This window comes from Amphiura filiformis, chromosome 12 (assembly GCF_039555335.1).
Source record: "Amphiura filiformis chromosome 12, Afil_fr2py, whole genome shotgun sequence".
In the NCBI taxonomy this organism is placed as follows: domain Eukaryota; kingdom Metazoa; phylum Echinodermata; class Ophiuroidea; order Amphilepidida; family Amphiuridae; genus Amphiura; species Amphiura filiformis.
This window is the reverse complement of record NC_092639.1, coordinates 4,890,956-4,916,807: the sequence shown is the minus strand read 5'-3', so window position 1 is coordinate 4,916,807 and position 25,852 is coordinate 4,890,956. Positions and strand designations below refer to the sequence as shown.

At 38.2% G+C, this 25,852-nt stretch overlaps 1 protein-coding gene across 1 annotated transcript; it reads left to right on the top strand.

Annotated features, from left to right (window-relative positions):
• The first annotated feature begins 771 nt into the window (after positions 1–771).
• Positions 772–14,699, top strand: LOC140165691 (peptidyl-prolyl cis-trans isomerase FKBP1A-like). The gene is made up of 5 exons (XM_072188997.1): positions 772–955; positions 6,513–6,566; positions 8,468–8,580; positions 10,413–10,486; positions 11,944–14,699. The coding sequence occupies exons 1-5, from the start codon at positions 922–924 to the stop codon at positions 11,996–11,998; spliced, it is 330 nt and encodes a 109-aa protein (XP_072045098.1). The 5' UTR covers positions 772–921; the 3' UTR covers positions 11,999–14,699.
• Positions 14,700–25,852: the final 11,153 nt, after the last annotated feature.

Below are 25,852 nucleotides of genomic sequence, written 5' to 3'. Positions count from 1 at the left end.
ATTTCAGACTTTTTTTCCAATATCCCAGCAAATCACCACCGCCGGGAATTGAACCCGGGACCTAGCATGCACTTAAGGCAAGTACCCCGGCAAGTACCCTAACCCGGGGGGGGCACTCAACTTTAGAAGTGACGGGTATGTGCCTATACCGGTGTCGCGAAGTAGGGGCCTATATATCGGTAACAAAGCGTTATTTTAAAAAAGGGGGACATTGGGTACAAACAAAATTAAAAAAGGGGGTCATTAGGTATGATATTTTGAAAAAAGGGGGTCATTGAGTATAAGATTTCAAAAAAAGGTCATCGGGTAGAAAATTTTGAAAAAATGGAGCAAAATATTGAAAGTTTCGGCATAATTTTGAAAAAATGGAGCAAAATTTGAAAGTTTCGGCATTTTATTGCATTTTGATGATGCTCTTCTAGAAAATCTAGAAAAAAGGGGGTCATTGGGTAGCCGCAACCAAAAAAAGGGGGTCATTGGGTAGCCGCAACTAAAAAAATGGGGGATCATCGCCTCATCGGGTATGACTTTAAAAAAAGGGGGGTCATCGGGTATAGTCAACTTCAAAAGAGGGGGCCTATTGACAGGCACATACCGTCACTTCCAAAGTTGAGTGCCCCCCGGGACCCTAACCATTACGCCGCGCTCAAATATTTTTGAAAACACAGGAAGTCAATGAAAACACAGGTGAAAACGACTTCATTGGAAGACTACACTCAGACAGGTTCCCTGTTTATTCTCTTTGCCAAAGTGTGTGTGGTTTTTGCAAGCAGCCAGCCAAATCCTTTTCAGCCATCTTCAATTCTCGCACTCTCGCTCTACATTTTATTAGGCACAACTTTTGCAGCATTTTGAGCTGTTTTAGATAAAAGCAACGTTTTGTTTATTGTCGCTTTGTATTTTGTATATAAATCTTTCAGCATGGGTGTTGAAGTACAGAAGACACTCGAAGTAGGTGAGTAAATTGAAAGCACGTCTAATGTCATCGAATGATCGATCATCCGACTCATCATGGACATGGTCGGACTATTCATGACTAGACAGTGCTAGAGATCATAGATGCATGGCATTTTTATATCATGCAGTCTGTCGCATGCAAATGGGCATGCACTGCATGGCATTTATATCATGCAGTCTATCGCATGCAAATGGGCATGATGGGCAGGCTTGCTCATGTGCTGTTGTTCGAAATATTTACTAACGGTCAAAGCTTGACCGTTAGTGCGTTACTCCGTTCGTACTGAATATCGGTCGGAACCGGTGGTGTATAAAAATGCATCAGGATATAAACACTTGATTCTTTATTGATTCTTGATTCTTGATTCATTATCATCCTTAAAAGCAAATCTTGCTGTCCCGGACGTTGAATGGTGCAGTGCGGTCCAAGTGCAACTTATATACAAAAACGGTGAACAACAAAGGCTGATGAAAAACATAGGGTGCTGCTAAAAACTTGATGTGGGATTTACCACCCGTTAATGGAAGCAGGAGGCTGCAGTCTTCGGATGGCTGGTAAAGCTGCCGAACTGAAGCCCTGGTGTGTTGTTGCTGTAACTGCTTCCAATGGTAGGGCGTTCCAGATTAGTATCACCCGGGGTAAAAGGAGTTGGCCTACTTGTATGAGTTGAGATTTGTGATGACCTGGTGAAACCGGAGATGATGCAGACCTCTAGCTGGCCTCTGGTTTGGTTTGAAATGCTGGGGTATGGTGATGTTGACAGCGCCATTGAAGATCTTATGAAACATGGTCGCTTGGGCAAGGAGTCTTCTGTCCTCCAGTGGCAGTGTGTCCCATTGGCCATTGGAGTGTGTTCAGCATTGCAGAGACACTTGATGTTCTTCTGTAGTCTCGTACTGCAAATCGAGCTGCTTGCCGTTGCACACTCTCCACCCTTGGTCTTGTCACTCTTGGTGTAAGGGTTCCACACTGTAGTGTAGATGCATATTCGAGTTGTGGTCTAACAAGGCTATGGTACGCTCGCTCCTTGACAGAGACGTCACACGGCCCAAGATTTCTTCGTATCAATCCCAGCGTCCTAGAAGCTTTAGCTCTGATGGTTTCTATGTGCTTGGTCCAAGACAGGGTTGATGTATTAATGGTGACACCCAAGTACTTGGTGGAATTTTCCTTGGGGATAACATCCTCATCAATGGTATAGGCATGTTCAAGAGGTTGGCGCTTGTTGGTAATTGTGAGATGGACACACTTTTTGACGTTGAAACTCATGCCCCAAGTCTTGGCCCAGGAGAACACAGTGACTGGCATGACTGATAAAAATGCTATGTATTGGTTACTTAACCAGCACATATTAATAAGCGATTAAGCGTGTCATTATATAAGTTTTATTGTACTATTACCTACCTGTTAGCTGTTTGCACTTTCGATGCATACATGTACGATCCTAACATTATAAAGGAAATATCAGCTAAATATTCGCAAGTTTTTTCAGAGCTGGATCCGCCTGCACATGCTATTATTATTGTAGCTGTTTGCGCCGTTGATGGTGAAACAGTCTCAACCTACGAGGGCATTTCACACACGTAAATTGTGCTTATTAATGACTAAATAACGTTTTGTGGGGTTGAGAATATTATTGACGAATTCAGGCTCACTGGCTCATGTGATAAGCAATTAGTTTTTAACCAATGAGGTGGAGCGTTTTAGCTGCGTTGGACTTGTCTCTGTTATGTTTGTGTTTTTAGTACCGTACAAACCTAATTTAACAATACAAAATATTGATATAGTGTTATAAAATAGTCCAAAAACAAATCAGCAGTTAATGAGAAGTAATTTCCGATATACTGTCAGTAGCAATTAGAAAAATTTATTATTTTTAAGAGTTTTGTTTATTAATACACAGACTAGGGAAATTGAAATTACAAACTAGAAACAACAGTTAATTTTACTTCGTGAACTGACAGTTGAATCATCGCCGATCAATGGAAAAATGGGAGCAATTTTAGTGATGAAATATTCACGCAATTGCACTTGAAATGCGAAGTATTGCTGAGAATTATGTTGGGAACGTGTATACAGTAACAAATTGGTAGGTCATGTTATGTGGAAAGTGGTATTTGAGGGTATGCTTATTGAAGCAGTCAGTGGCGTATTGTATAAAGTATACGGTGTTATTTACATGTTTATTCCCACACTGCATTCAGTTCGAAAGGGCGCTAGCTACGAATGCGAGGGCATCCGTGAGCAAATTCGTAGCTAGTGTTTCTCGAGCAAATGTGCTGGTCATGGTCATTTCAGATTTACAATCTATACTATACTGGGTTTCAGAGAAGAACGGCAGTCCCTTGCTCAGATTGATGCGAGCGTCCTGTAAATGAGCGACATACGCTTTTGTGTTCCCTTCAACATCAAGCCAAGGCAAGGGAGCCGAAATTTTCTCACCAAACGGCAAACGTACTCGAACTAGGTATGAGAGGGAAACCTCAGTTAAAACATTTGCTAGTCAGCCAAAATGCCCAAAACTGGCAATACATATTTACATAGAAATATAAAAGAACTGCTAGCTCGTCAAGGAAACCTACATAAATATGTTGTCTATAATTCACTTGACCCAAAATATGATTTTTTTATGGTGATAAGATACTCGCACATGGAATTTTAGAGGGATTTTGATAGCAGTTCCATTCAAAAAAGCTGCTATCATCATGAGACTATAAAGATAGATACACCCCAGAAATGCCGTTTTGGGGAATTTTTCTAGCAGAATCTTTTTGATGAAAGTCGATCTTTGACAAGATGTAACTTTGCCACGGAAAGTGCTATATAGCCTAGATGACAAAAAGGTTTTCAGTTACTTTTGGCTTTCTTTACACAAGGGCTTAGTTTAATTTGATACCGGTATAAAATGATGTACATAGTTTGATGGCAAATTTGAATTCACCTGGCATACCTACTCGAACTCGGCTCCATGCTCTTCACCACATAAACTTGTATGGCTCAAAATTCAGATCGCTCGCCATTATGTTTACTGATTTTTGTGTTTTGTAATTTGTTGACGTTTTAATGATCCCCGCTTTCCGGTCGATTATTTTAGCTGTGTCACGTCACGTGCATGACGCTGGTGGGTACCAGCCAAACACGATCGCCGATAACGATGTGATATGGGACTATAGGATTACACAGAGATATTTTTTGCCAAAATTTGACCATTTCTAGGCAAGTTGGCCGGCCCTACTTTGTCTGCGTTATATAAATGTGAAAAAGGACAGTCTTAAGTAATATGTGCAACGCTTTTGATGTTTTGGGAGACTGGGAGGGATCCGAATAAAAAAATGACGGAGCCTATTCTTGACTGTGTAATATTCCTTCACCACGCTGCCGTACGGTAATAGTCTTATATGATGGACAGATAGTATCAGTTTGTGAATGAGGACATTGTAAATAAGTTGCTTGTACATGTACTAGGCATGCTCGGAGAGTTAAGTTGTTGTCAACTCAAGTTCAACGGACATGACGGAGAACATTCAAAGTGCAAAAAAAAAGTGGGTTCATGTAAAACATGAAAATCTGAATGTGCGCGCCCCACAGGGTTAGGCCTGTTATCGACTGTCGTATGTGTCGTATTATCGTCTATGTGACCCTAAATCCGACATGTCAAAATAAATTGTCCTTTTTCGACACTTTACGACACATATCAAAAAGGGGAAAAAAGAAATTTCCATGGTATTTTGTCCGAATAAGCTTACTGTACGATCATGTTTTCAGCGGAAAGTCAAAAAGTTGACCCAAACCCGGAAGTAGAACAAACCAGGAAGTATGTTTACACCGGAAGTCGGCAATCGTAACTCATATCGGCATGATTTTAAGCTTATCTATTGACGTTTTTCAGCATTTTTAAATCTCATTACGAGTTTCGACACGTGTCGATTGTCGTATTTTTTTTTCCGACGAAGTGTTGAATTAGAAATCATGTGTCGATAACAAGCCTACACAGGGTACTGTGCTCACATCTAATCTATAATGACCCCGCAAGAAAACCTCATTTGAACCCATCTTGCTCAGTCAGTGTTGCCGATACCTTACATTACAAGCAGTGAAGGAAGCAAAGCCAAAGGACAAAGGCGTGGTGGCAAATCAACGAATTGAACTCCCCAGTCCGAGCCAAACGTCAGCTATTTTTAGCCAATGGAGAGACACTTATAGAGAGACCATCCAACTTATTTATGTTGCTCCATCAACTCGTAAAGAAAACACTTTCAAAGTTCAAACAATATCCAAAACCGGGACCTAAGACTTTAAAAGTTAAATATTCATACATGTACATGTATGAAGCTGTGGTAAACGATCTTTATGTTACAAACTGTCTGAACTAGCACAATTTGGTGCTTTAACCGCAGTGTTGGCAACATTGTACTCAATTGTCAACGATTTCTATACCTTTTGTTCGATGTTCTGGACAGCCCTCGAATTAAGGATCTGAAGGGGCACAGCAACTTTTTAGGGCAAGTTGATAATTGCCTTAGATTTTCACTGAAAAGGCAAGGCAGCACAGCAGTTTGTAATATTTCAAGAGGGCATCATGGCAACTGTTGAAAATTTGAGAAGGGCACCAACCACCAAGGCAATTTCTCAAAAGTGAAGAAAACACACACAAACAATGAAACATTATTTTATAATGAAGGGACAGGGCTGGGGCACTGACGGCAACTTCATTAGAGGGCACGGCAAGTGACTGCCTTGGGTAAAGTACATATTTTGAGGGCATTACGGCAGTGGGGTAGGGCACGCCACCCATGGCAAAATGCCATGGGTGCCGTGGGTTAATTCGAGGGCTGGTTCTGGATCGATGAAGATAAGTTAATTTTGAGCCCAAATACCCGGCACTCCAGTCTCAAATGTTTCAAAATCAATGCACGATCAGTATAAAAATTAGCAATTCTTATCAGAATGTCAATTTTTTTTACCATTTCATATAAATTTCACCCAGCACTAAAATTTGCCTACATGTAGCTATAACCCTGCCCATAACAATCTCTGAGAGGTTAGACTGTATGATACACAACTCGTTTTTAATCAATAACGCTACTTGATGCTGTTTAATAGCCCCAAGAATCAGAAGATATCTTACCCTTCCCAGAATCCTTTGCAACAAGATGCATCTTCTCAGTACATCAAATGACACTCCTATTACTTTGCACCGGTTCCCTTTGTTTTCATGTTGAGAATAGATTGGCTAAACAGGGGTTGATAGTCTAGAAATAAGCATATATTTTGCAAGATCTGGATGTGCTCTGTTCATTGAGGCACATTTTGTCATTATCGGGTATCAACCCAATTAGGCCCATGTAGCACTAGATAGTAAATCAGTACAGAAAATTGAAATAGGAAGGGAAAAACATCTACATGTAAGGTCAAAGTTTCTGCAAAGTCAGCACACGCATTGGTACAACACCCGCACCCGGATATGTACACCTTGTGTCCGAGAATTATATACCAATAGTGTGGAAAATTGTATTACGTTTTGAATCATTTCTTTTTATTTGTTCCCTTACAGGCGGTGATGCTCCACAGCCTAAGAAAGGACAAACAGTTGTAGTACATTATACAGGTAAGACCAACTACATGTAAAAATATGTCTCGTTTAGTTGGAATAAAATTCTGACTCTAAAACTCTGATTCTTTTAAAAAGCCTTTTGTATTAAATTTTGGTCAAATATTAATTTTGTTATTTTTTGCCAAAATTATAAAATATTACTGTAACATGGGGTGGCTTTGGACAATTTTGATGTATTGTCGTACTATATTTTTATAATGATCAGTAGAATTCTGAGTTTCATGTTGGGTTTGGCAAGTACCAATAGAGGACAGTTCATGCCCATAAGGTCAACTCGAGTTTATTTTATTTTACGATAATTTTTCGGGGGCAAAGTTTGTCCAAAGTCACCCCTGGGTTTGGGGTGACTTTAGACACCATGTAATCAAGTGCATGTCCAAAGTCACCCCGACCTGAAGAGTAGAGCAATGGAGAGGGTAGAAGTAGTTGTGAGGTGGGTAGGAGCACAGAGGACACTGTTGTGGTAGGGCATGGTCACTGTGGTGTATTTTTAACAAAGTGTCAAATTTTTTTGTATTCATTTGTTATGTCCAAAGTCACCCCGGAAAGGAAGCCAAACCCTGGGGTGACATTGGACACAGCCTGCTTTTAAATTCTTAAGAGTGCTTAGATATCATGACTATCCAGGTAGGTTCTTGATTCATCTGTGTTTACTATCCAACCAACAGGCTTGAGTTTCCACTCTTATGTTCCGGTGGGGTACCGAAAGTTTGACCACCACAAAAATCCTTTTATGGACCCCGCTAAAAAGTTCTGAAAAACATATAAGATAACAGATTATAATGGAAAACTTAAGTCATTTGTAATGTCCATACATTACCACATAAGAACATACAAAAATATTCTTAGAAATATTAAAGGTAAAACAGCCTACATGAAATAATAGTTTTTCCCATGTGTGTCCAAAGTCACCCCAGTGTCCAAAGTCACCCCATTTTACGGTAACTAGTAATAAACTATCAGGAAAGTTTTCTGGTCATTTTAAGCCAAGCTAATGAGGTAAATGAAACAAAACTCATTTACTGTGACTTCATTTCAAACTTGGCTGAATTCAAGTAGTGTGTACAAATATTAAAAACCCCAAAAATATCAGGTTTGAAAAAAATTGTCCAAACTCATTCTAAAAAGATCATACATTATGGCTTTAATCATTCTTTAAATAATTGTCTGAGCCATTATTTTTGCAGCATTTTAATTTTCTTTTCTTAAAAAAATTGGAATTTGCAAAATTTTCATAAAAAAACATAAAATTCCTCTTTTTTTGAATTTTTTTTCTAAATTTTTTTTTTTTTAAATTCACTGTACTTGGAACTGGTGGAGGGAGAAAAGACATACATAATGAGCCATCAGTTCCCAACGATCGTGAACAATAACATAAAATCAAAACTTCTTTTTAAGCAACAGGTACAAAGAGAGACAAAAGTGATGACTCTGAATGGAACTCTCTCTTGACCCCAAAAAAACTGGTGTCTTTTCAAGTACCGATGTTCTTTGTCCACACTTTGGCATGAAATCTTGCATTAAGAATTTCAAAAAAGAGTTATGTTAACTTATACTTACTTACTTTACTTTTTCAGCCATTATCAATCCACTGCAGGATGAAGGCCTCGGCATGATACATGTCTCCATGTGTCTCTGTTTTGTGCTTGTTGGTACCAGTTCACTTCTCCCCAGTAGTTTTGCAGCTTGTCCCTCCATCGCTTCCGTTGCCGCCCTCTATTCCACTTTCTCCCATAAGGTGTCCAATGTGTGAGTGTTGAGCTCCAGCGATTGTCTTGTCTGCAGCTGATATGGCCGGCCCAGATCCATTTTCTAGGCCCATGGAAATAGTGTAAATACATAGTTGCATTACAATAAGCTTTGTTTTTCTGCATAAAATTATTTTTTCTGCACAGGCACACTGACAAATGGTAAAAAGTTTGACTCATCTCGTGATCGAGGCAAGCCTTTCAAGTTTCCACTAGGAGAGGGCAGAGTAATCCGAGGATGGGATGAAGGCGTCGGCCAGGTAAGAAATTGTCCTGAAATGGACCAAGTGCTACATGTTGTAGGGGGTGACAATTTGGTATTCCATTACTGATACTAGACCTTTTCAAATTAATTCATTCCAATTAAACCCGAAGCATGAAATAATTTCAAGAATGCTCGCTCATACATCGGTATCTCTTGTTCAGCATCATGTGTAGTGCGGTGTGTAACATGAAAGACATTCGATCAAGCGTATGTCTTGTATAAGAGGTTGATGCTTATGTTGCAAAATGACGAACATTTGCACTTTTCTGTCCAGTACTGTCATATTTTGAAGTGCCAAATAGCGGAAATGTTAGCTGATGACCTCATGTTGACATTGGCTAAATAAGCTCTATTTTCACTCAAAAGGGTACCATGTTTTATGACATTTCTTATTTCACAATTACCGCTCACTGCACCTAATTGACTGTTCAAACTTTTCCAATCTTGATTTGAAGTGGTCTATTCCAGTTGTGCTGTATGTTCAATTCAGAACAAAATTTTTGCCAGCTTTATACACATTTTTAAACATCAATTGAAAACTGTTGAAATTTATAAAATCCAGTTGCATATTACACTATTTAGTTTCAAATTTTTCACTTTTTATGAATAAAAATAATTGTTGGATCTGGATTCTTGAATTATTTAAAAATGGTGAATTTGGTTAGGGTATACCAAACTCTTTCTTGGTGAGGGTGTGGATTTCAAATGGATTGGCCCCATTTGTGGCCCACATGCTCAGAAATCGGGGGAAATCGGAACACAGAAAAAAATTTTGGCCAAAAATGCAATAAATAAAGAAATGAAATCCTGCATCTGTAACTCTGCATAGCCTAAAAAAAAAAATTAACAACACAAGTGGTTTGGGGACCTTTTTTTGCCTTATTACTACTACATGTTGTGTACAATGTACATGTACATAATATTTAGACCACAAAAAATTAAGTTACCCGTTATTTTCACCCCTGCCCTATAAGACAGATATGCCATAAAATTGAACTAGCAGCCAATAGAGCTCTTTTAGCTCGGATTCAAAACCTCATTTGTTGAATTCGGTCAAGAAATGAAGACACAATGATCCAAAATCCCAAGGACGATACAAATTCAAAAGTTGCAGTTTGTTCCATTGAATGCCCCAGTGATTTGTACACAAAGCGTTCTTAATAAGAGAACTAGCGCCATGCTTTCCATTGATTAGCACATTAAAATGCAACTTTAGATTTCGTCCCTTTCTTAGGTTTTATAATTAGATCACTGTTTCAGGGTACAGGTATTGGCAGCTGGTTTTAATTATGACATATTTGTCTTTGTTTAGGATATAACAGGGGTGAAAATAACAGATACCTTAATTCTTTCGCGGTAGAGCATTTTGCTGGGATACTGTTTATTTATGCATTGTGTAATTCTTGTTATATACCTTTCAAAGGGTCTTCACTGGGCTGGAAAAACCTCATTTGTACTTTTGGCCCATGAACATGGATAAAGCCTTGTAGGTGTAGACTTTATATTGAAGAGGTTGCTTCATCCATGTTCAAGGGCCAAAAGTACATTCAGGAAACTTCTCATATTTAGTTTTGGCCCTTGAAAATGGATAAAACCTTGTAGGTGTAGACTTTATATTGAATGGTTTGCTTCATCCATGTTCAAGGGCAAAAAGTACATATGAGGTTTTTCCCGCCCAGAAGGCCCTATCTGCAATAGCTGCCCTATTAAATATTTGACACTTTCTGCATTATATATTTTACAACACTTGGCAGCTATTTCAGATGGGGCTTTCTTGTCGTAACTCCTTGCTTTCATTCCTTAATATTGTGTTTGATTTGTTGACAGCTTAAAGTAGGAGAAAGGGCTACATTGACATGTTCTCCCGATTATGCCTATGGAGAGAGGGGACATCCAGGAGTATATCCTTTTTATCACATAGTAACATTACTTCTTGCTGTCTTTTTAGGTTCGCTCCGCTTGCGGAACTGGGTCATTGTGTTTACTTGACCCCTGGTTCTAATATATTAGATGATGGGTGGCTTAAAAATCAGAAGTTCAATTTATATAACCCACTTTTTGCTTCTGTTATTTGGGGTTTTTTTTGCTGGAATCAAACTCAGAGCATTGCACAGCATTTGTGGGAAAAAAAACCCAAAACAATGAAACAAACGTTGGTGGGTGTGTGTTTGGGGAGGGTTCTTGTAAACATGTACATTGGTGGGTGTTTGGGGAGGGCCTTTGTAAAGAGCTGGAAAGGTGCACATACACATGATGCAGACTGATTCAAGGTGTTAAATTCGGCATGCCTTGTGACATTTGAAAGAACCAAAGTATAACTTTCAAAATTGCATCTTTTCTTACATAATGAGCCAATGGATGTGACATAATTTGTATTCTGAATTTCTGATGTTAAAAATAAAGTTTGGGGATTAAACATACACTTTAGGGTTCCAGCACACTTCAACAATGTATTGCCATTGAGATACATGACAATCACTAGGCTTTTACAAAAAAACAAAGGTGCAACCGTAGCACAGCTCTTGTCAGCACTGGGATTGTAACTATCCCCTAACAGCTTCCCATTGCACCTGGGTGGAGCGAGTGCCTTGCCCAAAGGCGCAACTCGTTGGCACTACAGGGATTTGAACTCATAACCACAAGCTACTTCACAAGTATGAGTCAAGGCCTTTTACCGCTGTTGTTGCTAAAAATGCCACCACAATTTTTTTTCTGTTGCCATATCGTACCGCAGGGACAAATCTTCGCCTGCATCACTTACTGTCATATATCAAGAAGATCGCCAGTGATTTCTCTGTTGATATCAGTAATAAAACTGAAAAATAAAGAGGTAATGTTTAGCTGCTGCCTCCAACATAAGAGAGTTTGTGTTCATGTTCCAGGCATGATGAATTTTACGCGCTCATCATGCGTAATTAGTGTCCGAAATAAGGAAAATATGGAGGTTGTCCCGAGGACAACTATTAAAAAAGCATGAATTCTGCTTGTCCTCAAAACATTTTGGTTGTCCCCAAAATATATGTCATGTTTTTGAGTGCAAAGAATCCAAATAGTGGTTGTCCAGGGGATAAGTACATAGCTCAATATGGTAGTCCCCAGTGATTTTGGACAAGAGGACAAGAGGATAAGTGCTTATTTCGAACACTGTCAGACAGCGTAATGTTTACGCATAACCTTGCGTTCGTGTATACGCTACTGGATTAGATGCCAATAATAAAAAAACACAAAAGGTAGCCTTTTGAGATACGACAGTCTGTGAAGCAGACGACAAAATAACCAAGAAGAACATAAAGCTCATTAATTTTATTTCAACATTCATCTTTGTCTTAAGATACTTTTCCTTGACAGCTATTTCTACTATCCCACCCAATGCCACACTCGTATTTGATGTGGAACTACTTGGGATTGAATAGATGGGGGGAAGCCAACCACCCAACCAGCCTGGAATGGATGGATTACCTGTCTTATTTGTCATCATGTTTTTGTCACATTGTCATTTATAACCATAGTTAAAGGGACTTCTAAACCTAGTTAGCAGCCAACTGATGCAGCTTACAGAGAGAGAGAGAGAAAAGATTTGTTAATTAATGCACATAGAACATTGTGGTTTTCTGTGGTGTTGATCCATTATATAGATGCTGAACAAATGAATAGAAATACTGTGCGTATCCTTGGAGTAAATGATATCTGTCATATTGAATTGTCATCTGTAGAGACCAAGTGGTATAAAATTATAGTGTCCTACTTGTAGAAGGGTTTGTATTCCTCTCCCTATATACAAGCAATGGCAGGCTGCCTTCTCCATATGTAATTCTTTGGCATAAATCTAAATACTGCTCTTGTAATTAAAACAAAAAAGCAGTGAAAATAAGATCCAGGGTTGATATTAACTTAAGAGTTAAAGTAGTTCTTTTACCTTGCAAGTCCAATCCCATTTTAAGTTTTGTATAACAGTATGATGAGTTTGAACTTGCAATGGTGACGCATCACAAATCATTAGTGAAATTAACCAGTGGACTGAATGGGAAAAGAGCAACACAAGTTAAGAAAACCACAATGTTCTTTGCATACAGGGTATGTATGTGTTTTTTAATGGTGTCTGTCCATATTTAGGGCTTTATATCCTCTAAGTGTCAAACACTTCCAAACTGACCTGCCCAATTATGTAAGTCTTGTTTCTATAATAAAACCTGATAGACAATGCAAAAATCTTATGCATTTCAGATTGAATTATTTTATAGAGTACATGGTGGTTTCCTTTCTGAAAACCAGATTTACATAATAATATTGGCTATTCCATAAAATCCATGCACCCCCTATGGAAGATATGACCTATAATATCCCACACAGGTGGTGTAGACTTTAAATGGGATTCGCCAAATAAGGTTACCCTATTTGAAATTTACACTCCTTGTGGAAGATTCAGACCATTGGTTCCATCGAGGGTGTAAGGATTTCAACTGAAATAGCCTAATGCTGATTGTGCATATTAATTAAACCTCTTGCAGAAAAAAAGAACAATAAAAAATAAAAAATAAAATTTGTTATGTGTCAAAGCTTAAATAGTCCAACTACCTCAGGGCAATTACATTGTAAAGGGAGACATTTCAATTTACAAAAAGCACCAAATCTTTACTTAAATTGTGGTCAAGTCACAAAAGTTCCTGTCCTTTTAAAATGAAGGACACCAAAACTTATCTGTCATGTGACCCAGTCCTTGTATGAAAAATGAACACAAACAACTTTAGAAGAGTTATGTTTATGTATGTAAACAGTTGACATTATAATAATAATAATAATAATAATAATATTTATTTGAATTACTTGCAATACAAAAGTAACAAAATAACAGTAGATTTAAACACACTCTACATTTCTTACACATGACAAAAGCAAGTAATTCAGGATGAGTGAATGGGCTGAAAAGTCCAAACACAGAAGTGCCCACTCATCCCGTAAATTGTTGTCATGTCAACCAGCTCTGTTTTCAAATTCTAAATTTAAAACCATGTTGATGCTGTTGAATGAGTTTAAAAGATGTAATTAAATAATATCTTTGATAGATTCTGTATTTTTGTATGGTTTTGCATAAATTTCTCAATGGCCTGTTTATTTTACATTGGCCTGATTTGGATTTTTTTAAATGTAGTCATTTTATTACAAAGAAAAGAAGAATTTGGCAATTTGTATGAGGAAGTATGCAGGGAATAACATGTGGTGATTGATGCGGGGATTTCCCAATTAATTTGATGTTCTCAACAATGTTGAACATATTGGAAGTAAAAACCCAGTCTCTGTACATAGAGATAAAATATTAGCAATGTAAACTTACCATGTCCTCTTTGTCACAGTGTTCAAAAGGTATTTAACTCTTTTTAATTAAATCATTTTGGGAAACCCATGCCATCTTCACCAGTGTAAAACTGTTAACCAGATTGTCAATGGGTGTATAAGGGACCACAAATGTACATGTAACACATTTGGAATTAAGGGGAGACTGTGTGGAAACGAGACAAATTTTGTGTAGATAATTTATTATGACACCCAAAGGTGCATTAAGCTATTCCACTTGGTATCCACCCTCTGTGGAAGACAGGGAGTGTGAATTTCAAATGGGGCAACCTGAATGGGTGACTCCATTTGAAATTGACACCCCCTGTGTTGTAGATTAATATCATGTCTCCATAGGGATTGTATGGATTGCAACTGGAATAACTTATTTCTTGAGTTACTTTCTTTTTTTATTACAAGTCAGTTTGAAACAGGTATGCACAAATTAAGTTATTAAGGAATTGCTCAAACCCCAACTTCCAGTTGACTTCTGGTGCTCATGCAGAACTGGCAGGTTTAATTGCTTTCTATTGTTCCCAACAGTAGAAACCAGGCCTGACCGCCGGTCCTGCTAGAGCGCCGGCGGTTGAGTTTTGAAGTCATCCCTAATTAATGTTTAGCAACCATGGGAAATGACAGATTGTTATTAATATAACCTTTATACCAATATTGTAACCATTGTAGCTATTCTAGGGGTGCATAAGGTTGGACATTCATCTAATACCATGCAATAAAATCAGAATTGGTGACTACTTTTCATGCGGAAGTAAAGATAGAACATTATTTTGTGATAAAATTTGTAGCCATTTTTGTCTTGCATGTTGTAAATCATGACTGGCAGCTGACTTTCCTTTTTTGTACCAATAAAGACCTGCCGTTTTACTTTCTGTGATAATGATCAAATCCATTTGTGTAAAAGAACATTCCTTTTTTGTAAGAGTTAATAGAAACTATGATCCCTAAATGTTCAGGATGATGACCTTTGACCTCATAACCCAATCTAACCGTCAAATCAGTGTCAGATGTAAACAGCCACAAACAGAACTTTTAAATCCGGTATGTTTGCGTTAATGATCATTTGCAATTTTAAAATCAGCAGCATGGCAGATAATAAGTATTATTTTGATTTAGGTAAAGCAAGCCAAAGCTTGGCTTTTATTATGATTGCTTTTCTGACACTGAGGTGAGTGTAATATGATAGGTCACATAGAATGAACAAACAGAATAGCTGGGTTTGGGTTTGTAATGACTTATTGTATTAAGTACAGCCTGTCACCCTCATCCCCAAATGTAGTAAAGTGTCAATATTGTAATTATGTGCAAAATTGTGTGACAAAATTTAAGTCATGACCTCTCAAAAGGGTCACAAGCTGCTTGTAATAATACACCCTCAATAATAGAATCTTGTTACTCAAATTCTCCAATGATGAATTAAAAATGTAAAGGTAATTTTATTTAATGCTAAACATAGCGCTATTTATATACATTCAAGTTATGTAGTAACTTAAAGACAAGCCCACCTTGGATAGAGTAGCAATGAGTTGATACCCTATCCAAATCAAATGCTATATTGTGGCCTAATATTATTGCTAATTGGTTGTCTAACTGAAGATTCAAGTGGAAGAAGTGATATAGTACCATGGCTGTAATTCGAAATATTTTGTTCAAACATTTTGTTCTCATGAATAAATTACATCAAGTTTTTTAGATCATATTTCGTTCAAGATCGACAGCCTGCAAACTTTTGACAGGTTTACAACTTGCTGTACACACATTAGTTGCTTAAAATAGCATACAGTCACTCAAATTGATCATCTGCAGCACATTCAAAATACATGTAATTTTGCCGCCGCATCTTCCGAGAATTGGCATTGAAAATGTAACGCTGGTATTGATACTTGGCACAGCCTATGTGATCGGATGTATAAGAAATCCAATTTATTTAGGGTCTGTCGGATCACACCAATACAATTATTTTTTTTGTCTTATTCACTTCTTCCACTATGGTTTTCTAGTGTACATTTAAAGAGATACCAAGAGAGCTCATGACTTTCTTACTGTGTTTTAAAGCTCCACAAAGCCATTGGATGTTTTTGATAATAAAAATGTATGCACTTCCTGCTACTGTATCAGTGTATAAGGGATGGGATAAAATATCACATCTGCTGTATTTATAAGATTAAAATTGGCGATTTTGAAATGCCCATAGATTTCAAATTCTGGTCTTCATATTTTAAGACAAACTTGAGTACCAGCACCAGTATGGATACCAACAGATCTCTGAATCCTCGGATTCTATAGCGTAACGTCAGACGGTGTAGGACATGAATGATCCTTGCGATACAATCATTTGGGTCCAAAGTAATCTAATATCAATTATATCCAGGTATTTCAATTGAAATCCATACACTCCCTATGGAAGACATGGCCTTCTACAAACGGAGTGTGAATTTCGAATGGGGTTACCTGAATGAGTGAATCCATTTGAAATTTACACCCCCTGTGTTTGAGATTAAGGTTGTGTCTTCCATAGCAGTTGTATGGATTTCAACTGGAATAACCCATTACCTGTGTTTGGTACAGTTAACATACATATTCAGTGTTGTGTGGTCTTCCTTTTTTGTGATATACACAAATATAGACTAATATAACTTAAGTTCATATGCATGTGAGGGATTATGACATTCAAGAAACCTGATCTTTAGCATAAAAAATAAAGCTGTTTTTGTGAGTACATTTGAGTTGTGTATTATTTATATTTTGTGTGATAATGTGCACACCTTCACAAAAAGTAATGTAGCCATTACAAATAAGCCTATAGCTTCAGAACAACTACCGTATTGGTCCGAGTATAGTCCCACCCGTTTTTTAGGTGAACATTTTTCACAATGGGGGGGTGGGATTATACTCAAATTTCAAAAAAAAAAATTTTTAAGTTTTTTTAAAGTTTTTTTTTTGGTTGTGAAGTGTCCCTGGACCTAGACCTGAATGCTAGGACCATTCATGGTTGACCTAAAAAAAAAAAAAAAAAAAAAAAAATTTCAAGATATTTTGTATTTTAAATATGAAAATTGATAATTTGTATTCATGTCATACTCTGCATTGAATTTGAATGCATCTTGATATCATTAATAGAGTATGACATGAAAACAAAGTATCAATTTTCATATTTAAAATACAAAATATCTTGAATTTTTTTTATATTTTTTTTTTTAGGTCAACCATGAATGAACCTAGAATCAGGACTAGGTCTAGACTCTAGGTCCAGGAAAACCAAAAACCGGAAGAAAAAAAATTTCTGAAAAAAATAAAAAAATGGGGGGGTGGGACTATACTCGAACGTGGGACTATACTCGGACGAATACGGTAATTGTATAGAGGGTATGCAATACGACATCACTCATGACGGAGTCATCATTTAAATAAAATTCTGTCCTCCATATGGTACCACAGGAAAATTTGCATGATAATACAATAAAAGCGTGTGATAGGTATGAATGGTTGTGGACTCAATCTAGAGACCTGTCCCTCTGTCACCTTAAGCTATCTTAGAACTGTCCTCCAGCATGGCTGCCATTTCACTTGTTATACCGTTCCGGTTGATTTATTGCATACACTCTATTCACAAAGATTGTTTATTTACATGCATTTTGATGTACGTCCAATGTCATTCAATATTAGCAACAGTGTTTTGAAATCAGCGCAAAGATAATGCCATGTTTTACATGCCACAGTGCTTGCGTAATGTAAAATGCAACTTTTGAATGTGGGTATTTTTCTTTGAAAACACCAGTGTTGTTTTGCTAATTTCGAACGACATTGGGCAAATGGGGTATTAAAATGCGCATAAATAAATCCATTGTTCTTTTTATGTTAAATTCTTATGAATACTATGAATAGATGGAACCTGTAGGCGTATTTATAACGGCTGTGTTACTTTTTGTGAAGGCTTTATAGTCTGTACATCTACCTTGAGTCACTGGGACTAAGTTTGAAGTTATGCGTGTGCTGCGTTGACTTAGCGTAGTTTCTTGCGTGTACATATTCGGCATGTTAATCGCTTGCGTAGAAGTATGTACACGCACCAAGTAACACTAAGTTTAACACAGAACACACTGAACTTAAAAAGCTAGTGCCAGTGACTCCAGGAAGATATACAGATTATACAGTAAGCCAAATATTTAAGGTACCAGTTGCGTTCACTCCTGTATATTCTAAATAAATACAAATATGTCAAAATTAAAACAAGCAGCCAATACCTGTACTCTTTAGCTCTGATTTAAGACCTTATTTGTTGAAATTGGTTGAGAATTAAAACAGTGATCTAAAATCTAGTGAAGAAACGAAATCAAAAGTTGCACTTTGGTGTTCTATAAATCAATGAAAGCACAACGCTAGTTTTAACGTGCTAATCAATGTAAGCACGGTGCTAGTCCTCTTGTTCGCGAATGCAGTGTGTACAAATCGATATGGCATGCAATTGAGCAAACTAACTTTTAAATTGGCATGTTCGTTGGGTTTTTGGATCGTCATGTCTTTTATTTCTTGCACAATTTCAACAAATGAGGTCTTAATTTCGAGCTAAAAGATCCAGCTATTGGCTGCTGGTTCCAATTATGACATATCTGTCTTTGTTTAGGATATACAAGGGGTGAACATAACTGGTACCTTAATTATTTGGCTTACTGTATTTGTGAAACTATAGCATATTGCACAGTAGTAATTGATGGAGGTACATTGAGAATGACACTGAAATGAGGTCTGTTATTCAGGTATGCAAGCAGCCAGACTATTTTCAAGATCTCAGTTGGCTTGGCAGTTACATCTGTAATAACCACTTGTAACACCATTAAAAATACACTTAATTATTTTAGTTCTGATAAATGTCGGTAATTTTTAGTGTTACCCTCTGGTATTTTCGGTCATATATTTCACGTCATCAAATTCAGATTCTATATTGTGACGTCAGATGGTGTAGGACAATCGATTGGGTCCAAAGTAATCTGATAGCAATTACATTGGGTTATGAACTCAATGGGGCTATTCCAGTTGAAATCCATACACCCCACATGGAAGACATGACCTTGATCTTGTACACAGTGAGTGTGAATTTCAAATGGGGTTACCTGAATGGGTGACTCCGTTTGAAATATACACCCCCTTTGTGGGAGATTAAGGTGATGTCTTCCATAGGAGTGTATGGATTTCAACTGTAATAGCCTATCTTCGGGGAAAAAAAACCATGACCCACACATTAATGATATTGCAGAAGAAAAAGACACCCCTTAGAAATGTATGTTTAAGGTAATGACAAACCACAGCAAATTTACAGCAACGTAGCAGTGGCGTAGCCAGGGGGAAAAGGGGGCAGCTTCCCCCGTGTAAAAAGTCTTGGCCCCCCCTCCCCCCGTGGGATGGTGGCCGCCCCGATATTTAACATTTGTTGGCCTTTTTTGTACTTTTTAGCCCATTTTTGACCATTTTCGTCAATGTTTGTCCCTTAAAATTTGTCTTACCCCCTTTGCCCACCCTTTGAAAAAGTGCTGGCTACGCCACTGCAACGTATAGTACATTTCTAGTTTGGTAACGTTATGTGACATCCCGAAGAATGGCCATTTAATCTTATAGAGCTCCCCACCCTCCAGGCCTGACCAGTGGCAGCACCATGAATTTTAGGGGGGGGGGGGTGGCAAAGTGAATTTCAGGGGGGAATCAACAAATTTTGCACAAAATTGCAGAAAAAAGTTGAAATTGGTGGGATTTTCAAGGTACGGGCGGGCAAGAAAAATATTGGGGAGGAAATGCCCCCTGCCGCCACTGGGCCTGTCCCAGTTGCAATTCTACTCTAATTCTAACACAAAATCGAAATCAACTGAAATTTTGGGAATAAGCTGAAAAATGTCATAAAAAGATAATGGCTAGGATCAGGAAATCCTCCTTTAAATCCAGCAAACACAAAAATATTTTTGAAACAAACATGTTTTGGTTTTGGTCAAAATTTTTTAACATTTAGATGTCAGATTATATAAAGATGATGAAAAAACAATACAACAACAAAAATGTCAAATGTTATAAATGTTATCGTAAAATAGTTATGACAAACATGTTTGAATGTTTGAATGTTATTTTAAAAACGTATACCCTTTTTAATTATATAACCTCAGTCACATTTTCTGAAATTTGAACAACTTTATAGGCCTAGAGGTAGGCCTAAAGTAAAGTCAAATAATTGAATGAAATACAGGAAGATGAAAAGGGTAAAAACAAATCATCACTTTGCATTATCTCTCTCTCTCTCCCTCCCTTCTATTCCGGAAGGTAGGTGAAAGATGTGTTTTTTCAGGGGATTTTTTTCTGAAGGTGCAGGGTGAAAGGGACTTTTTGCCTTTATGGTGGATGAAAGGGGATTTGTTGTGTGTCTTTTATGAAAGGGGATTTTTTTGCTTGATGGTGGATGAAAGGGTCTTTTTGTCTTACGGTGGATGAAAGGGGATTTTTTAAATTGTCTTTTAGGGCTATGAAACCTATGATTTTTTTGTTTGATTAAAAGGCCTTTTTGTCTCTGAGGCCTATAATGGTGGATGAAAGGGGATTTTTAAGGTGAAAAGGGACTTTGTTTTAGGCCCTTTGTCTTAATTTTTTTGTCTGACGGTGGGTGATGGGTTAGCCGACATGTAGGCCCAGGCCTAAAGGGTCAAAGGGGATTTTTTTTGGGGGGAGGGGTCTTCTGCACTGAATCAACTTAGTCAATCAATGTGTAGGCCTAGGCCTATATTAAAAATAGGGCCTAGGGGGCCTACCTGCCGGGGCCTACCTGCTCACCAAACCAAAAAGATTCATCTAGGCCTATGTAGGCCCCTATTGACATTTAGGTCCTACAATTTAAAAACATGGGTGGGGGAGGGAGGAGGAGGGAGTCCTGGGGAGGGAATGTAGGCCTACCCCGGGAATGTACCACCCCACCACGCTGCAGGTGAATAATTTTCTCGTGATCCCCTGAGCCGGGCCCCAGAGCACAAAGCTAGAGATTTATGAGTCAATCCCTGAGAGTGAACTTTTTCAGGAAATGACACGTGACTCATTACGGGTCATGTGATTTGAGGGATTATCGACCAAAATGGCTTCCGATAGCGGAGTGTAAATATATTGACAAATGATTCCGATTGAATTATCAGAATTTATCAAGTCTAATTGTGGTTTCAAAAAGTGCACAAGGTAGGTTAATATTTGGCGAAATCACATGTAAATTTCTGAAGATGCTACTGCTTCAGTTCCTGTAAAATTGCACTCGGAATTTGTCGAGGCGGAGCCCCTACATGCCTAACTGCAGAATTTTGCACCATTTCACCCGCATCGTACTACAAGTAAACAATATAAGTCTATGTATAACAACAGCTTATATATATTTGAGTAGGTGGGAAGGACGTTTTTGACTTGTCCTAAAAAAATTGCCCTGGCAATGCCAGGGCAGTGCTGTGAATAAACGTATGTCAAAAAAATGTACGAAAGTAGTTTGTTTGTTGGTCTGATCCTTCCCATCGACATCGTCAATCATGAATACGGTAATCGTTGACGTTGTTGACATTATCCATGTTATCATGATCATGATGATTATGTTTATATGTAGGTCAGGCTTCCCGTTAGTGTGCGTCATTGCGTCCAGACGCGTATTTTACAAATTTGGACACAAGTTTCACATGGCTGATCAAGTATTTTGCGTCCATGTCACATGCATGTGGAGGCTTTGTGGACGCAGACAAAACTTCGAAATTTAATCATTAATTGATGATAAAAATAAGAAATTTTTATTCTTTTAAATTTTTAGATAATAAAAGCCCCAAAATTTTGACCCACCTGCTACATTATGTAAGAACTGAAGTAAATTCTGCAATATTTGTAAATGCAATGTCAGGAAATCTTGCACTTTTTGCATGCTTTCCGTAACGATCGCTGTTTGATGGGGAAGACCCCCTGGAAGTCCCCCCAATTGATCACTTTGTTCACAAGCATGCTGGACCGCTGATCAGTGCGCTGGACTGACGACATGCGGCTAACGTGTGGTTAATGTTTAAATTCAATTATTTATCACAACCTGACAATATTCAGTTTTTAATGTTTCAAGTTTATTTTCTCATAAATAATCTATGTTTCCTTTATTAGTATTATTGTTACGATGAATAAAAGCAGTTGTAAAGACAAAATCCAAATGATATTACCTTTTTTTGTATTATTTGGCAGCGCATTATTTAGCTTAGCATCAACAACACTTAATTAAAGAAACAATAATCTGTCTGGACGCAAGTTTTTGCAACCTTGTCAGCAAACTTGTGTCACAACGGACGCACATTTTTTAAACCTTAACGGGAACCCTGATGTAGAAAAGGTGAATTCAAATTTGTCATCAAACCACGTCACTTTTATATTAAATCAAATTAAAGCCCTGAAGAAAGCCAAAACTGTAACAAAGTTACATCTTGTCAAATAAATTGATTTGAAGTTTTGTCAGAAATGTTCAGCGGCAAAACAAAACAGCATAGGTTCATGAATGATAGAGCAGCTTTTCAATAAGGAACATGACAAAAATAAATTATATTTGGCAGTGTTGGAGGACTCGGGACTCGGACTCGGACTCGAGTCCGGACTCAAGTCCTTTTTTCAAGGACTCGGACTCGGACTTGGACTCGGGAGCTAAGGACTCGGACTCGGACTCGGACCCCAAGGACTCGGGGACTGGGCTCCGAGTCCTCATCAAGTACGGAAAAATAGGGTCTTTTTGGGTCTTTTATTTTTGTTCATTGTAAACTTCCTCTCATGCTTGATCAATGATCACATCATGTGATTAATTCAAGTAATTTTGCATGCAAATAAATTCAGTTTGGAAATAAAAGTACAACCAAATAGCAAGATTGCTTTTCTGTTATATCTTTAATTGGTTAAATGGATTTTAATCATAATCGTTTGTTTTAACATGACTGCTTTGTTAGACGCAAGTCTAGAATGTAGGCCTACATGAATAATAATACCCTGGGGAATTCAAGTTAAATTTTGGTAGCGGTGTGCGGTGCCGAAGTTTGAGAAGTAAGAACTGTCTTTTGGGGGCAAAATAGGGGCTTGTTGATGAACTGAAATTTCAACATTTTTGTGGAGGTCTGTGAACTAAAATTGGGCGAAATTATAGGCTTTGAAGCTAACAAATTCAAAATGTTTCTAAATTTGAGCTAAAGAGCTACCATTTTCAGAGTGTTAGGCTCAATGAACTGGAGCATGATGCAAATGTGGGTCTTAAGGAACTGCCGGAGAGCCTGAAAAAGGGACCCTTGACCGCCGACACATACCCGTACCACCTTTACATGTGAGTGACCCCACCTCGAATAATAGGCCTACTGCATAGGCCTACAGCCAGATCCAACACCCCTTCGTTTGGCACCTGAAGTTTGGTAGTGACGTCATATTTAGATTGTCATATTGCATCTTTTGCCTCTTTAAAACATAAACCTAATAAGTTACTGTGAGTCTGGGATTAATATACTCTGTTTCAAGGTGCTGAGCAAAAATTATGAGCATGAGGGAAGGTAAAATTGGGGGTAAGAATTTTTTGGCCGATCGAAAGGGAGGGTGGAAGCAATTTTGGCAAAGCGAGAGGGGAACAAGCAATTTTTGGCACATATGGGGCACCTTTCAAATAAAATGCTCTAAAGGCTTATAGAAAACAGTACCGGTACGCTTAGATATGCAAATTTCCCTGCTCGCTGCGCTTGCAACATATATCTATAAAGGTTTGTAAATTGGGATCCCAAAAAATGGCATGTGCAAAGGGGGGTGCAAAGATTTTTGGCAGGCCGGGAGGGGGGGCAAGCAATTTTTGGCAGGCCGGGGGGGGGCAAGCGATTTTGGCAGGCCGAGAGGGATAAGCATTTTTGCAATTTCACCCCTCCCGGGCTCGCATAATTATTGCACAGCCCCAAAACAATACTAGGCATGCTAGGTGGGACTAGCAAATTATGTATTTACAAGAAAATAATATAGAACTAAAATTCTGGTTAAGTTTAGGCCTAAGTTGATAAAGTATTGGTGAAAAACCCGGGCTTGAATTTGATACATAAGGACTCGGACTCGGACTCGGACTCGAACATTGAGGACTCGGACTCGGACTCGGACTCGGACATCAGAAATTGGCAGGGACTCGGACTCGGACTTGGACTCGGACACCAAGGACTCGGACTCGGACTCGGACTCGGATGACGAGGACTCGACTACAACACTGATATTTGGCTCAAGTGAAGTATGGACAACATAGGTTTCCTTCATTCCTTGACTATATGATCCATATCTTTGGGCCAATTTGGCTGACTAGCAATTTATGTGTTAACTAACTAAGGTTTGCCCTTTGCACCTATATTGATACGGGTAGCCCGAAACACCATAGACTGCACGCTGCCCTACTTGTTTCTTCTTCACTATATAACAATGAAGCCATGTACAAAATGTATGTAAATTCTGAGTAAATCTTGACAAATAGTTATCATGTTTTGGACAGTACACTATTTTATATTCTAGCGTAGACTGCTGAATCTGAATCCGAATAATATTCTCATTTCTCAACGCTTCTCATTCAAAGCCAATCGAGAAGATATGGTGTGCGCAAGAATATTAGTTGATGTAGCTAGCCAGGGTTTCCTTGAAGGTTGTGACTTCTATGTTGACTATGTGCTCTGGAAGACTGTTCCAATTGTTTATGGTATTTGGAAAAAATGAGAACTTATAATAGTTGGGTATGGTCGACCCATAGAGTATATGGTCGTCCATATAGCTTTTGTAATTTCACACTTGAACTCTTACCAGAGGTCATCGACTGAGAAAGGGGCATTGTCTCTGTTGACCATGGTGTCACTTTAAGCACTTCATGTCTCTCTTGATGTTATCATTGTTAGTCTTGTTGTACTAGAAGTCTAGAAGTCTAGATGATATTCTGTGGTTTGGGTTTGTTGACTTTGGGTTTAGTAGTCATGTCGATCACGGTACCTTGTCATGGTCGCTATTCCAGGAACCAGCATGCAGCTTTTTACCAGTGAAGGATTGCTTGCTAAGGATTGCTTGTTAAAGCAAATCAAGAATGTTCTTTTGTCTGGTTGGTTCTCTCACTATGATGTTAGCCAGAGAGCCGCCCACCCGTCTTTTACACCATTTGGCTTAACAGTGAGTGTTTCCCAGCAGATGTTTGGGCAATTAAAATCACCGGCTAGGCAGATGACTTTACCCTTCAAATATTTTTTTTAATATATAATTTCAAATATAAAAATCAAAAGGGCTACTACAAGGTAAACTGTACGCCAAATAATTTGGGACAGTCACACAATACTGGAGTAATCAACTTCTTGGTAGGTAACAGTGCCCATAATCATACAGTCGGCATGATACTAACCCTTGCAGTTGTCACAGCGAACCCCTCTTTAGCCCCACTTACAGGCCAGTTGGCAAAGTTGACAGGAACGTTGGCACGTAAGGACCAGGGTTAATTGCTGTGTCATGGGAATTCACAATAAGATACAGAAGTAAATTAAGATGAGTTTCTTGTTATTGTTGAACATGTCTTGAGTGTTCACTTTCTATAAACTGATGTTTACAATGTCTCTACCAGTCAGGCAACTCTGTTTCACAAGAATAACACAATATATACGATAAATCAAACAACCTATAGATGTAGGCACAAAAACAGGCAAAGTTTGATGGCCAAAAATGGCCAATTCCAGAGCCCACAAGTGTTGGGAAAAAAGTACAAAAGTACAATGGAAGTGATGAAAATCACTGTGCATGAAGCAGACAAACAAAACCAAACAGACAAAAAAAACAACCAACGTTTTCAAGCAGATAAACTGTTCTTCTTCAGGAACAGACAACAAAATATAAAAGATTTTATTTTCATTTCTTTCAGATAA

Bases quoted from the DNA above. Each gene is read 5' to 3' on its own strand.
- LOC140165691 (XM_072188997.1), top strand. From the start codon at position 922: ATGGGTGTTGAAGTACAGAAGACACTCGAAGTAG. The intron at 6,567-8,467 runs GTAAGACCAACT...TTTTCTGCACAG, and splicing joins AGTTGTAGTACATTATACAG to GCACACTGACAAATGGTAAA. The intron at 10,487-11,943 runs ATATCCTTTTTA...AGCTATTTCTAC, and splicing joins GAGAGGGGACATCCAGGAGT to TATCCCACCCAATGCCACAC.